General features: G+C 24.2%; 2 protein-coding genes across 2 annotated transcripts; both read left to right on the top strand.

The window, feature by feature from the left end:
• Positions 1 to 3,476: 3,476 nt before the first annotated feature.
• OCT59_020290 (uncharacterized protein) lies at positions 3,477 to 4,783 on the top strand (the record flags this gene model as incomplete). The annotated part of the gene is made up of 5 exons (XM_066149093.1): positions 3,477 to 3,770; positions 3,847 to 3,940; positions 4,025 to 4,173; positions 4,277 to 4,368; positions 4,452 to 4,783. The coding sequence occupies exons 1-5, from the start codon at positions 3,526 to 3,528 to the stop codon at positions 4,781 to 4,783; spliced, it is 912 nt and encodes a 303-aa protein (XP_065990040.1). The 5' UTR covers positions 3,477 to 3,525.
• A 4,889-nt stretch (positions 4,784 to 9,672) lies between these two features.
• Positions 9,673 to 11,562, top strand: OCT59_020289 (uncharacterized protein; the record flags this gene model as incomplete). The annotated part of the gene is made up of 7 exons (XM_066149092.1): positions 9,673 to 9,747; positions 9,836 to 10,309; positions 10,393 to 10,577; positions 10,884 to 11,224; positions 11,300 to 11,329; positions 11,411 to 11,446; positions 11,519 to 11,562. The coding sequence occupies 7 exons, from the start codon at positions 9,673 to 9,675 to the stop codon at positions 11,560 to 11,562; spliced, it is 1,185 nt and encodes a 394-aa protein (XP_065990039.1).
• Positions 11,563 to 12,799: the final 1,237 nt, after the last annotated feature.

Here is a 12,799-nt window from a genome sequence, read left to right as displayed (position 1 = left end):
ATGACCGCCCTCTTCTTTTTTAGGATGGTGAATCAATTGGTAGAGTGACATTACCATTATATTTAGGTTTTTTTTATTGTATAAATAATGTCTAAATTAAGCCTAATGTTTAAAATAGATTTTAAAACATGTTTCAGCACACAAACACGACAGTAACGTTACTGACTAAATTTATCAGTATTAGGAGATTAGATATGAATTTATAAATTATTTTAATCTTCAAAATAAAAAGTTATTGAAAGGTTGTTATATATACAGTATACAGTATCTTACTAATTATAAATAGATAAAATTAACGGTTGAAAGTAAAATGATAATTATTATCAAGAAAATTCTGGACAGCATTTTCAAAGAATATAATTCAAGCAATATTGTAGTATAAAATTTATGTAGGCTTATCTGGTTTGATAAAAGTAGTGTTTAAACTATTTAACGACTTCTTTTGTGGTTCTCTTTTTTTTTTTTTTGCTAATTGAAAGATCAATAGATCATCATTCTATTTATATTATACTCGTAACAAAAAAAAACAGGATGTGCGAGATGTGCCAATGTCGATCAGTTTTTTCTTTATGGCATGATGTAATTCTAAATTAATAATATCAAATATTGTATTATCTCACCTAACCTGATTTGGTTATTTTTCCAATCATATGCAACTGTCGGTCATTTTTTCACATATTACTTTTTTTTAACGATTATAATAATAATATTTTAAAACTAGGAAACGGGAACCGTTGTAAGTCCGGAGCGAGGTATAATAAATAAAGATTTAGCGATATTCTACTAATTAGCAGCATAACGCCTTGGAATTCCGGTAATTTTCTGCTGATTAGCAGCATAACGCCTTGGAATTCCTGGACAGAGAAACTCACGTGATTGAAAATTTACACGTTATTTCCATAGATCATCATAGTGCGTAGACATATATAGTCCTTCGCTTTACTCTGGACAATAAGCGAAAAAAAAATAAAATGAAATTTAGGAGCGTGATGTTAATAAAAAAAATAATCGACGAAAAAATAAGTATCTGAATACGTCTTAGTTAGAAAGTTCATAAAACAGCTCTATTTACTAATAAGTTATATTTAGTCTTTGTTCAAATACACAGGATGGACGGCACAATTGTCTAAATAACAACAATAACGACAATAACAACCACGACCTTTTAATAACAATGTTTACATTTTTGAAATAAATAACTTATTGCAAATGTATTAATAATAGCGAAATATTTATTAATTGTAATATTTCTTAATAAATAAAATAAGATAGCATCTGCAATTCAATGATTTCATGCTATTGACTATGTAATTCACAAATAACATTTTGCGTTATAATACAATATATCCAAGTATAAAAATAAAAATTCTTCCAATGCTTATAAATCTTGATGTAAGGGCCTACGATAGTCAATCCCTGCAAGAATGAATTCATATCTGGCCTTCTTGCAAACCTCTTGCACTTTGATAATACCAACAAAACGTTTTTGATACAAGCATAAATATTATTATTATAGTTGAATAAATTTAAGGGTAATTTCATTAAAAAAATTTTTCGTAATTCTAATTTAAAATTTAAAGAAACAATTAATATTACTTAATTAATCGAAATATTAATTATTCTCGATGAACTTTCGTTAATGTGATTTAAACATTTAAGTCAAGGTCACACATATTTCTTTTTTGGGAAGATTATAAATTAATTATAATTAGTATACATAGAGTAACAATCATTATATCGTGCAAATGTCACATGTCGAGTGAACGTGACAATATATTTGCTGATTAACATTAGTCTAGACCGTTCCATCATATCTCTTCGGAGATTTGATATACAAAATATATTTCTTCGCATGATTTTTTGGGTTTGTTACCTTATTTAATTTTATTTTATTAAAAAAAAAAAAATTTCAAATTTTCTAACATAAGATAAATTTTTTACTTTTAATATTAACGTAAAAAATATACCTTTCTCAGAAATATTTGTTGAGAAACTTGTATTACGTAGTTATATTGTTTTTATCCGCTTATGGTCCGACACATGAATTATAAAAATAACAAATATTTATATATTTAATGAAATCCAATCATTTTTCAAATCCAAAAATTTTTTAATAATTTAATTTATCTTCAATTGGTGTAAATTAATGATACGCAAAATTCTTCGATAGATCAACTTAACCCCTTGTTTCTAATTTTAATATTTTTAATACATATTTATTGATTTTAAAAAAAATTTTGTATACCTAAAATTAGAAATGTAATTTTACCCAATTATATCATATTATTTATATACAGTATATCGTTTAAAAAAAAAATATACCCCAATTCTATAAATTAAAATAAAATAAAAAAAATATTTATTACTTTTTAGAAAATACTATTAATAAAATATAACAGTATTGTTTATTTCAAGATGATGACAAAGTACTTACGTAAAAAAAAATTCTTATTGTAAATATAATGCATATTGTATTTCTTTTAATAATTAGTAATACAAACTATAAAATCAAGTCAAATATTATAAAATTTCATTCTTAAATTGTTTTATATGGAAATTTTTAATGATAATAATTGTAATAATTGTCATTAAAAAAAATGGGTCCAGATTCCTGCAATTCTTTTTTGTTATGAAAATAATAAATCAAACCTAAAATCAAAGATAATTTAATGGTTACTACGTTATTTTACGTAATCAAAAAAAAAGATGTAATCATGTAATCTACGGGAAAATATTGGATCTCCGATGGAAAAATCGGGATAAAAATGATGGTAACGTTGTTCAACAGATCGATTTTCTAACCATGGTAATTTCACCCTATAAATAATAATAAATAAATCGTCATCTAATAGTCATAGTATGTGTATCGATAAAATGAATTAAAAATATAAATCTGTCCAATCGGAAATTTTTTTTGTTTATTAAAAAAAGATTTTTTCATAAAAATCAATAAATCAATACCGGATAACATAAAAACAAATATTTTCTTAATAAGCACATGAGAATGTAAAGGAACATTAAAATAACAAAATATTTTGACAAATTAAAATTTTTGAAAATATCACACAATCTCGTTATTTCTAAATTAAAATGAAAACATTCTTTTTTTTTTAGTAATAATGAATGAACTACAATAGAAGGTTCATTGCATCCTATATTAAAACATATGTACGTGACATTTTTTACAATGGATGTTGTGTTTGTTGCTAAATTTTAAGATTGTAAATTTCTTAAAGTAGTAAATATCATATAATCATTACTCACGTGGCATGACAAGAAATTGTTTGATAAAGCTCGAATTAACTTTACAACTGCTTAAATATGTAGGTTTGGTAACACAAAACGTACATATGGCTTTTTGGCGTTGACAAATTATTATATGATCCATAAAATGACAAATTAAACCCGTCGATGCATGGTAAATCATTAAAATTCATATAAATAGGTGAAAAAAACCCCTTAATTTCTAAAACTTTATTTAATAAAAAAAATCTTTTATGCGATTATTTCATCTAAACTAAAATCATGGGTAATATCAAATCACATATAAAATATAAACAGCCATCAATAAAAAAAATACCAGAATTTGACCAAATAGAATCAGACCAAGAAAGAAATGAAAAGTTAATGGATTTTTATTTATCGACTAGCATCGACGCTATTGATAGATCACATATATATCATTTTCTTAGAGCATGTATATTTCAAAGTAGTTTTTCTTCCCCAGTTGAGGATAAATTAATTCAAGGGTGTAAGGTTTTAGATATTGGGTAAGTGATAACCTTTCAAGTGTCATTTTCATGATACATATATTTATTTGAATGACAATATATATATTTTTTTAAGGTGTGGGGCTGCTACGTGGTTATTAGAATTATCAACCAAATATAAAAATTCTTATTTTTATGGAGTTGATATTAAACCAATATATCCACAAGAGGTAATAAGATTTATAAATTTTTATTTTATTTTATATGAAGAAAACTCGAAATTTTAATCCTTTTTTTTCTATAAAATTTGATAGATAAAACCATATAATCTTGAATTCATCAAAGCCGATGTAACAGATCGATTATCATTTAATGATGACGAATTTGATTTTACACATGTAGAATTTATGAGCTTTGTTTTTACATCAAACCAATGGGATTTCGTTCTTTCTGAGTTAATTAGGTATTTCTTTTACTTTTTTTTAAAAAAAAAATATTATTCACAATACATGAGACGTGTTTTACTTTGTAAAATTAAGTATACTGATCTGTATATCTTTTTTTAGAGTAACGAAACCAGGTGGATATATTGAAGTAGCTGGTAGACGTAATGGTTATGTTGGCGAAGGTCCAATTTTTCGTAAATTAACGGATGCAAGTAATTATATTCATTGCTTTTAATCTTATTTTAATGTATTATATGTATTATAAGTTATTAATTTAAAATATAATTGATTATAGTTTGGTTAATGTATTCAAAACAAGGTATTGATGTTAAATTGATGTATAATCTAGATTCAAAATTTGAATTACAACCAAATATAGGAAAAGTTCATCGAATTGAAAAAGATTTTATTACGGGACCAAATGGAGGTAAAATTGGTTTAGTTTGGCAAGATATGTCTATTGCTTATTTTAAATCAAAATTGGCAATTCAAGTTATAAGTAAAGAATTGGGAATTTCTGAAGAAGAATTCAATAATATGGTGAAAAATTTAACTGAAGAATTTAAACAAACTAGAGCTGAGTGTGTTCATGTTAGATTTTGGGCTCAAAAACAATTATCGGAATAATCATGGTAAAAAATCCTATTAATTACCACACGATCATTCGTTAGTCACGAATCTTTTGTAATTATTGTGAAATTAATTTATTATTGGTGTAAATTATACTTTTTAACTCTTGATTGAATTTATTTTTGTATTAATATTTAATTTAGAAATATGATTATTTAAGGTAAATAAATATTTATATAAAGAATAGTCATTAAATCGTTAACTGTTTTATAAAACATAACGAAACATTTAATATGATTGTTTATATTTCATATATTAATGGAAAATTACGTCCATTTGTACTATATTTTATATATAAGTTTTTAACTTTATTTATGTATTTATCTATACCATAGTTTTTACATATCTTAGTGGGAGTTGGGAGTTTCCACTACTGTATAAACAAAATATTATAAGAAGTTACTAATAATAATAACATGAACGCTAAGAAATAAATAATTCAGCATAATTAAAAATCTAAATTTCTCGCCAAATTTATTTAAATTCGATTTGTTATTCAATTAAGATTTGATCCTTAAAACATAATTAAAATTCTGAGACGTGACGCAATAATTAACTTTGTGATTTTATACTTCATCAGTTCATCTTATTAAATTTATCACCGCATATAAAATATACCAAAGAAAATTTTATAAAAGAGTATTAGAATTCACTAGAAGATTTTTTGTTCTTTTAAAATAAACGTACGACTATTCTAAAATTAAAAATGTTAATAATTATAACATAATTCTACATTTGAGAATAAATAACATAGAATAAGAAACGTTCCTTTAACAATAATGACAATTAATGGAAATTTTATTGTATGTTGATAACTTTTTATTCATTATACTAAATTTAAACAACGACTATTTGGATAACTTTTTGTTGACCATGCTTGTATTCCATGTTGTAAAAGATTTGGAAATTTCTAGAAATAGAATTTTAGACAGAAGCTCTTATTATAATTGGATAATTTACTTAAAACCACTGAAACGGAGAATATGAATCTAGAATTTTAAGAAACTCCAAATTTCCATTTCAACTTTCGTTAACAATAAAATACCAAAAAAAAAAAATAATTTTTTTATTAAATTAATAATAATTTCGTGATTCAAAGTCAGTGGCCTTTATGGTCTTTGTTGCCTTTGTCTTTGCTGGTTTTAAAAAATTTCTCCTGTTAAAAAATATGAAATTTATATTTGTAAAATGAAAAATAATTAAAAAGGAAATAATTAAAAAGATAGTGCTTAACAATAAAATTACTGATATTTTTTTATTCAATTACCCAAATACTTGTTTTTTTTTTTACTACAAATGTTATTTTTAAAAACGTATCCTTTGGGACAATGTTGTTGCGCTTGAAAAATAAATTATTATTTAATATTAAAAAAAAAGAAAAAGAAAAGAAAAAATTGAACATTAATAAAATAATAAACTTTGCGAAAAAATATCCTTTAATATTATGAAGGTTAGTAATTAAATATATTTGAAAACTTTCAGGTACATGAGAAAAAACTTGATTACGAATAATAAATTAAATTATTATGTTATTACGAATATAAATTATAAAATCATATTATATTATTTTTTAAATACATTTTTTGATTATTATTTAAACGTTCGGTTTTGAATCTCATTTTTCATAAAAATACTTGTTTATTTTTTACGAAATCAAAATCGATAAACTGATCGGGATACAATGTGCAAGTTGTATTTTTAATGATTATGCGAACAATATACAGTACATGCAACTTATATAAGTGGATTAGGAAGATTTATTCATAAATCTAAAGTTATTTCGTATAATCTTTATAATATACGTATTAAAGAATAAACAAATTAATATAAAGCGCTTAAAAATTCAAAGGTAAATTTTCTTATTTGTTTTGGGTTAATTTAAAAAATAGTAAGTAGCAAAAATACAAAGCATCTGGATTTTTCACAATATTATTAAATCGAACGAACAAAATTTTTATTTAAAATATTGAATTGCTTTCTGTCATAGTACCTAAAATAAATGAATCACGTGAACTACAATACATAGTTACTGCGCCTTATTAATCACGAATTTCCAATGGTTTTTTTTTCACTTACATAAATCGGACTACGATTGTAGAATAGTTAGTTCTTAAATCAGATAGGTCTTAAATAAACTCTTTCTCTTGTTAAAGATAACCAAAAGGATTGTTTTAATATACAATTTCTATAATATAAAAAACATATCATCATAATTATTATACAATTTGTATTAATATCCAATGTAATGTTCTTAATGTTCTTAATAAATTTTCTTCTTCAAATCCACTAAAATTTATTCTAAAATAACAAATACATCTTATTATAACATTTATCTTGATGGTGATACTAATATATACTAAAAACGGTACGGCTATTTCATCATTTGAATATAGACCTTTTAAAAGAACTTCTATTAGGCCGGGTAAAAAAAAAATTTAGATTCTCGTGACCCGGCCGGGTCAGTTTTTCGAAAAATGGGAATTTTTTTTTTATAGTAAAAAATTTTTATCACATGATTTAAGTTATTGGCCGTAAAAAAATTTTACATATAAAAAAATTTTACAAATATAAAAAAAAATGCCGGCCGGCCGGGTCATTTTTAAAATTTTATGTCACGAGAATCTAAAAATTCATTTTTTGGCATTAAAAAGGTTGGATATATTGAATTACCTTCTTCAGGATTTAAATTTTCTCTAATATTAATGAATGTTAAAATTTATGTGCTAGATCTTGATAAAGATTCAACCTTTTATACGTATCATTTCATTATGATTTATTTAAATATTAGACTTATTTATAATATATTATTTTTCATTGAATTCATTGCAGCTAAATTCAATCCGTTTGAATTAGAATGATCAAAATAATCAATATTATTGGTATTTGTTGATGTTATTGTGGCTGTGGTCGTGTTTGTGCTTGTTACTGGTGGAGTTGAATGGAGTTGAAGTAACAAATGGCGAAGTTAATGGGATATAAGCAGTTGTTAACCACCTCCTCCTATTAAAGATTCATTATCTTTCATTTACCATCTTTTATTGTTGAATTCGTTAAGGTAATTCTACTCGTCATTGGTGCGTTTGAGTGTTTTGTTTTCGGTTCTATTGCTCTGAAAAAAAATAATGATTATTGATAGTGAGTTAATTAATTTTAACGGCATGACAAATTACTAATACTACCATAATTATACTAATGTAGAAATTGCCAAACATAACTATTAAAGTTTAAAATTTTCGTTAAAAAAAATTTTTTTTGAGTGATTCAACACGTCATAAAATGGAAACTATCCATTTCATATCAGAAGTACACTAACAATTCTTATATGATTTCACATAATATGATCCATATAAAATAATTCCATATTACGGTATCCTGACTTTTGTCGAAGTATTTTACCGAACGAAGGGACATTTCGCTGAAGGACTTTTTGCCGAAGCCGTTTCGCCGAAAATTTTAAATGTTATTACCGAAAGTTTTGTTACTAAAAACATTATTGTTATGTCAATCGCTAACATTTTCGGAAGAATGTCCTATTCGGTGAAATAGATTTCGGTTAAATGGATAATTCGGAGAAAGGATTCGAATAAATGTCTATTCATCGAAATTTCTATTTGACGAAATATCCCTTCGGCGAAACATAACCATTCTATACATCATCCATATTTACTCAAAATCCTACGAAATTGAATTCGCTTTATCTAAATCATTAATATCTGCATAACGTCCTGTCATTCATGCGAATGGAAGTGATTTATTGACATCAACCTATTAAATCTACTATTATTTGTAAGTTTATAACTCATTTGTTGAATTGTATAAATTGATATGAAAAAAGAGAGGAGAAATTAGGAGAGGATTAAAAACAAAACAAAAAAAAATTAATTAGTTAAATAATACTTTTGTTTTAAGATATTAATTTTAATTTCACTCACTTTTTCATCATAGAAAGATACGCGATAAATAACATACTGTAATTTATACTGTATAAATTACGTGAATTACAAATCAAATTAATTAAAAAATTATCAGTTAGTTGCGCCTTACATATTACGAAACTTATTTCCATTTTCATTATTTTTTTACGCTTACATAATGTGATTTTCTCCATTCAAATTTTTTTGCGGTTAAAATATGCAAAAATTAATTTATTTCTCAATTTATTTTTATGTTTTTTATTTCTTAAATTAAAGTATTAAATGAAGAAACTTTTTTACAAAACATCTAAATAAATTGCACTTCAAAATTTTCAGACTTTTTTTCTTGAAAAATTGTATCCACAATAATTTGGACAACTTTATACATATTTTATTATTAACTATTTATATTTTTCCCTAAATTAATGTTTAAATAAATTTTTTATTACAAAACCATTACATGTACAACTGAAAATGTTTCAATAGCACAAAGTTACTTTTGTGATTACAAATACTGGTTGGTACATATTAAACTTTTAATATGGAATACTACCATACTATTATCTACTAATAAAAGTTTATGAAATTAAAAATATGATACCAATTGTCATATTCTACAATTTGTAAAATGTATAATCTAATAAAAAAAAATCTCACTCGTATCAAAATGAAAATTTAGCCATTCATAATATTTTGACGATCCAAATAGTTTCACTATGATTCGATTAGGATAAAAATGTGTGGCTGACAAATTGTTGATTCTGATTGGTATGGATTGTAGCTCAGATGTGCATGATACATGCATATTTTTGCGTACTAAATAACTTTTACGTTCACTAAACTTGGTTTATTAAATTTCGTATCTTGTATAAAGAAAATTAACATTACACATACCGTACAACTAAAATTACTGTAGTTAACATATTTATTTCGTAATTGACAGTTATAGAATTGTTAAAAAAGATATTCAGCATGGAAATTTTGAATAAACTATCCGAAGAAAAGCCAAAAAATTTATGGAAAAACTCTGATTGGAGAATATATCATGTAAGTGCAATTTCACTTTATAATTTATAGTTTATTATAAATAATATGATTTAAATAAGTAACCAATATATTTTAACCATTCATTTAGACTCATGTTACAGTTTCTTCTATTGATTCGGCTTCCAAATCAGAAGAGATTGATGATAAAATAATCTATATAGACGAAATAGAAAAAAGAAAAGAAGTATATGGAATATGTGGAGAATGTAATGAACCTGGCACAGGATGGAGATGGTGTCAACCTTGTAATGCAAAAAGATTTGAAGAAAATTTTATAAATTGGAATAGTGGAAATAAAGATATAGATGAATTAATACAATATTCACAACTTAATGCTGTATATTATTTAAAATGTCTTGAATGGATACCTTTTGAAAAATTACAAAATGTCACTTATATTACCAGAGGAGGCTTTGGTAAAATTTATTCTGCTAAATGGCCTGAAGGACCTATTCAATATTGGGATATTGAAAATCAAAAATGGAAAAGAGAAATAAATTGTAAAATTGCGCTAAAATGTCTGGATAATTCTTCTGAAATTGGTACAAATTTTTTAAATGAGGTAATTAAATAAAAAAAATTGATTTATTGTGCATTATATTTGTAATTCTTACTAAATTGTTTTTTTAAAATATTAATTATTAGGTCAAATCTTATCTTCATATTTATGTTCATTTTATTCTTAACTGCTATGGAATAACTCAAGATCCAAATACCAAAGATTATATGATGGTTTTAAAATATTGTGAAGATGGAAATTTAAGAAATTTTTATTTGAATAACTTTGATAATATAAAACTTCGTAGATTGTCAAATATTGCAGATGGACTGTTAAGTGTCCATAATGCTGAAAAAGTCCATAAAGACCTTCATTCAGGCAATATATTGTATAGTGGGATTATGCATATAAGTGATTTAGGAATGTGTCAACCAGCAAATAATAAAGATAAAAAAGAAGGAGTTTATGGAGTATTACCTTATATGGCACCAGAAATTTTACGTGGATATCAATATACAAAAGCTGCTGATATTTATTCATTTGGAATAGTTATGAATGAGTACCTTTCTGAAGAAATTCCTTTTAATGATATTCCTCATGATCATATTTTAGCTATTAAAATATGTAAAGGACTTAGACCAAAAATTTCTGAAGATATTCCAAAATTTCTTGTAGATTTAATTATAAAATGTTGGGATGCCAAAGCAGAAAATAGACCATCTGCTAAAGAATTGTATCAAATATTAAGTAAATGGCATGAAGAATATATGAAATTCAATAATAATGAAATTCATTCTCAAATGAGGGAATATAATAGAGAAATTAGTGAAAAATCACTGAAAAACAGATCAAATGAAAATAAGTCTGAAAGTATTAAAACTCATCCTCAAGCAATCTATACAAGTAGACTTTTAAATTTTAAAAATCTTCCAGAACCGGTAAATTCATCAGATTTATCATCATTTCAAGTTAATTCAGGTAAATCTTCAATTTTAATTATGAAAAGATCTTATTCAAGTTTTAACAATAATTAATTTTTTCAATAATATATAGATGATGCCCCATCAGTACCAGAAAATATAAGTTAGTATAATCATTAATAATTTGTAATCATAAATTTACCGTATATTTTATTTTAACATTACGTTATTGTTTAATTTATAGTTTCAGAATGCTTTGATGTTCAATTTAGTGAATTAGGTAAATAAGTTTTTGAAGTAATTTATTATTTTATTAATAATTTCTCGTCTAATTTAATTATTTTAATAATAGATCTTAACGAAATTAATCAAGATAATTTGAATGATGAATCTTAAATTATAGTAGGTTTTATCGGGAATAGATAATCTAAAGATAGTATTTAAAATGGTTTATTAACTTAGTTTATAGTATTTTTATTTATATTACTTCTTAGTGGAAATTTTTATGGCAGGATCAAATAAGCAATATATATATATATATTAGAAATATATTATTTATTGGGGATTTGTATTAAAAAAGAGGCGCTCAACTTTGATTACAAACCGTTAGAAACGTTAGAAAACGAAATGTTTAGCAAATAGTATTCTGACATGATGATGAAAAGAATTAGCTGGTCTATTAAGCATTATTAAGAAAAATTTAAAATTAGTCAAATAATTTTAAATTCGTTATCATCTTTATATTTAAAGCGATTCATTTTTATATATTTATAATTAGTTTTTCATCTGAATAAATTTTAAAATAAAGTATTTTTTTTTTCTTTTATCTACTAAGACTTCAATTGACACATCTAAAATTATTTTTGAGGTGGGTTGAAAAAAAGTATATTTTCTTTCATAAAACAAAAACTGCAATTGTATCCGCAGTAATCACCCAAAAAAATATTAGTTCATTTATCATCTTAAAATTTTCTTTTATTCCTTTCCAGTTTAGTAGAATATATTATGTTAAAGGACAAAAATAATAAATTGATCAAAATTTGGTGCAGTTAAGGATTTTAAAGAATTTTATCTTCCAAAATTCTCTGGCGCTAAATTATTTATTTATTGAATTAATTATAGATCACACTATTCACAAACTATAGGATCAAAATTAACCAATTACAAGCAAAATTGATTGTTAGTATATTTTTTATATAAGCGTTATTATTTAATTTTATAGATGAAAAATTATTTTAATCAAAATGAAAAAAAACTATTATAGGTATGTAATGAACGTTACTTTCACAAAATAAAAATACTTTTTATATTAATAAATTAGAAATATTGTATTAGTCATTTTATATGATATCAAGGGTTCTAGGCATTGAAAGATCATTTTCTAGAAACTGTTAAAATTCAACCTATGGAAACATGGCAAGATGACGATAAGACCTATTTCCATAACATTGTTTATTTATTAGAGTATTTTAACCTCGGATTTTTAATATTAAAAGAAATGAATCAACTATCATACCATTCTATCATACTTACCGTTAACGATAACGTACAGTACCTTTTAAAGGATCTAAAATTGAATTAGGATTACGCCCGTTCTTACATTGAATTCAGTTGCATAGGCGTTACAGTATAA

This window comes from Rhizophagus irregularis, chromosome 3, assembly GCF_026210795.1.
Source record: "Rhizophagus irregularis chromosome 3, complete sequence".
Taxonomy (NCBI): Eukaryota; Fungi; Glomeromycota; class Glomeromycetes; order Glomerales; family Glomeraceae; genus Rhizophagus; species Rhizophagus irregularis.
Note: the sequence above shows the minus strand (reverse complement) of the source record. Positions and strands in the feature narration are given on the sequence as shown.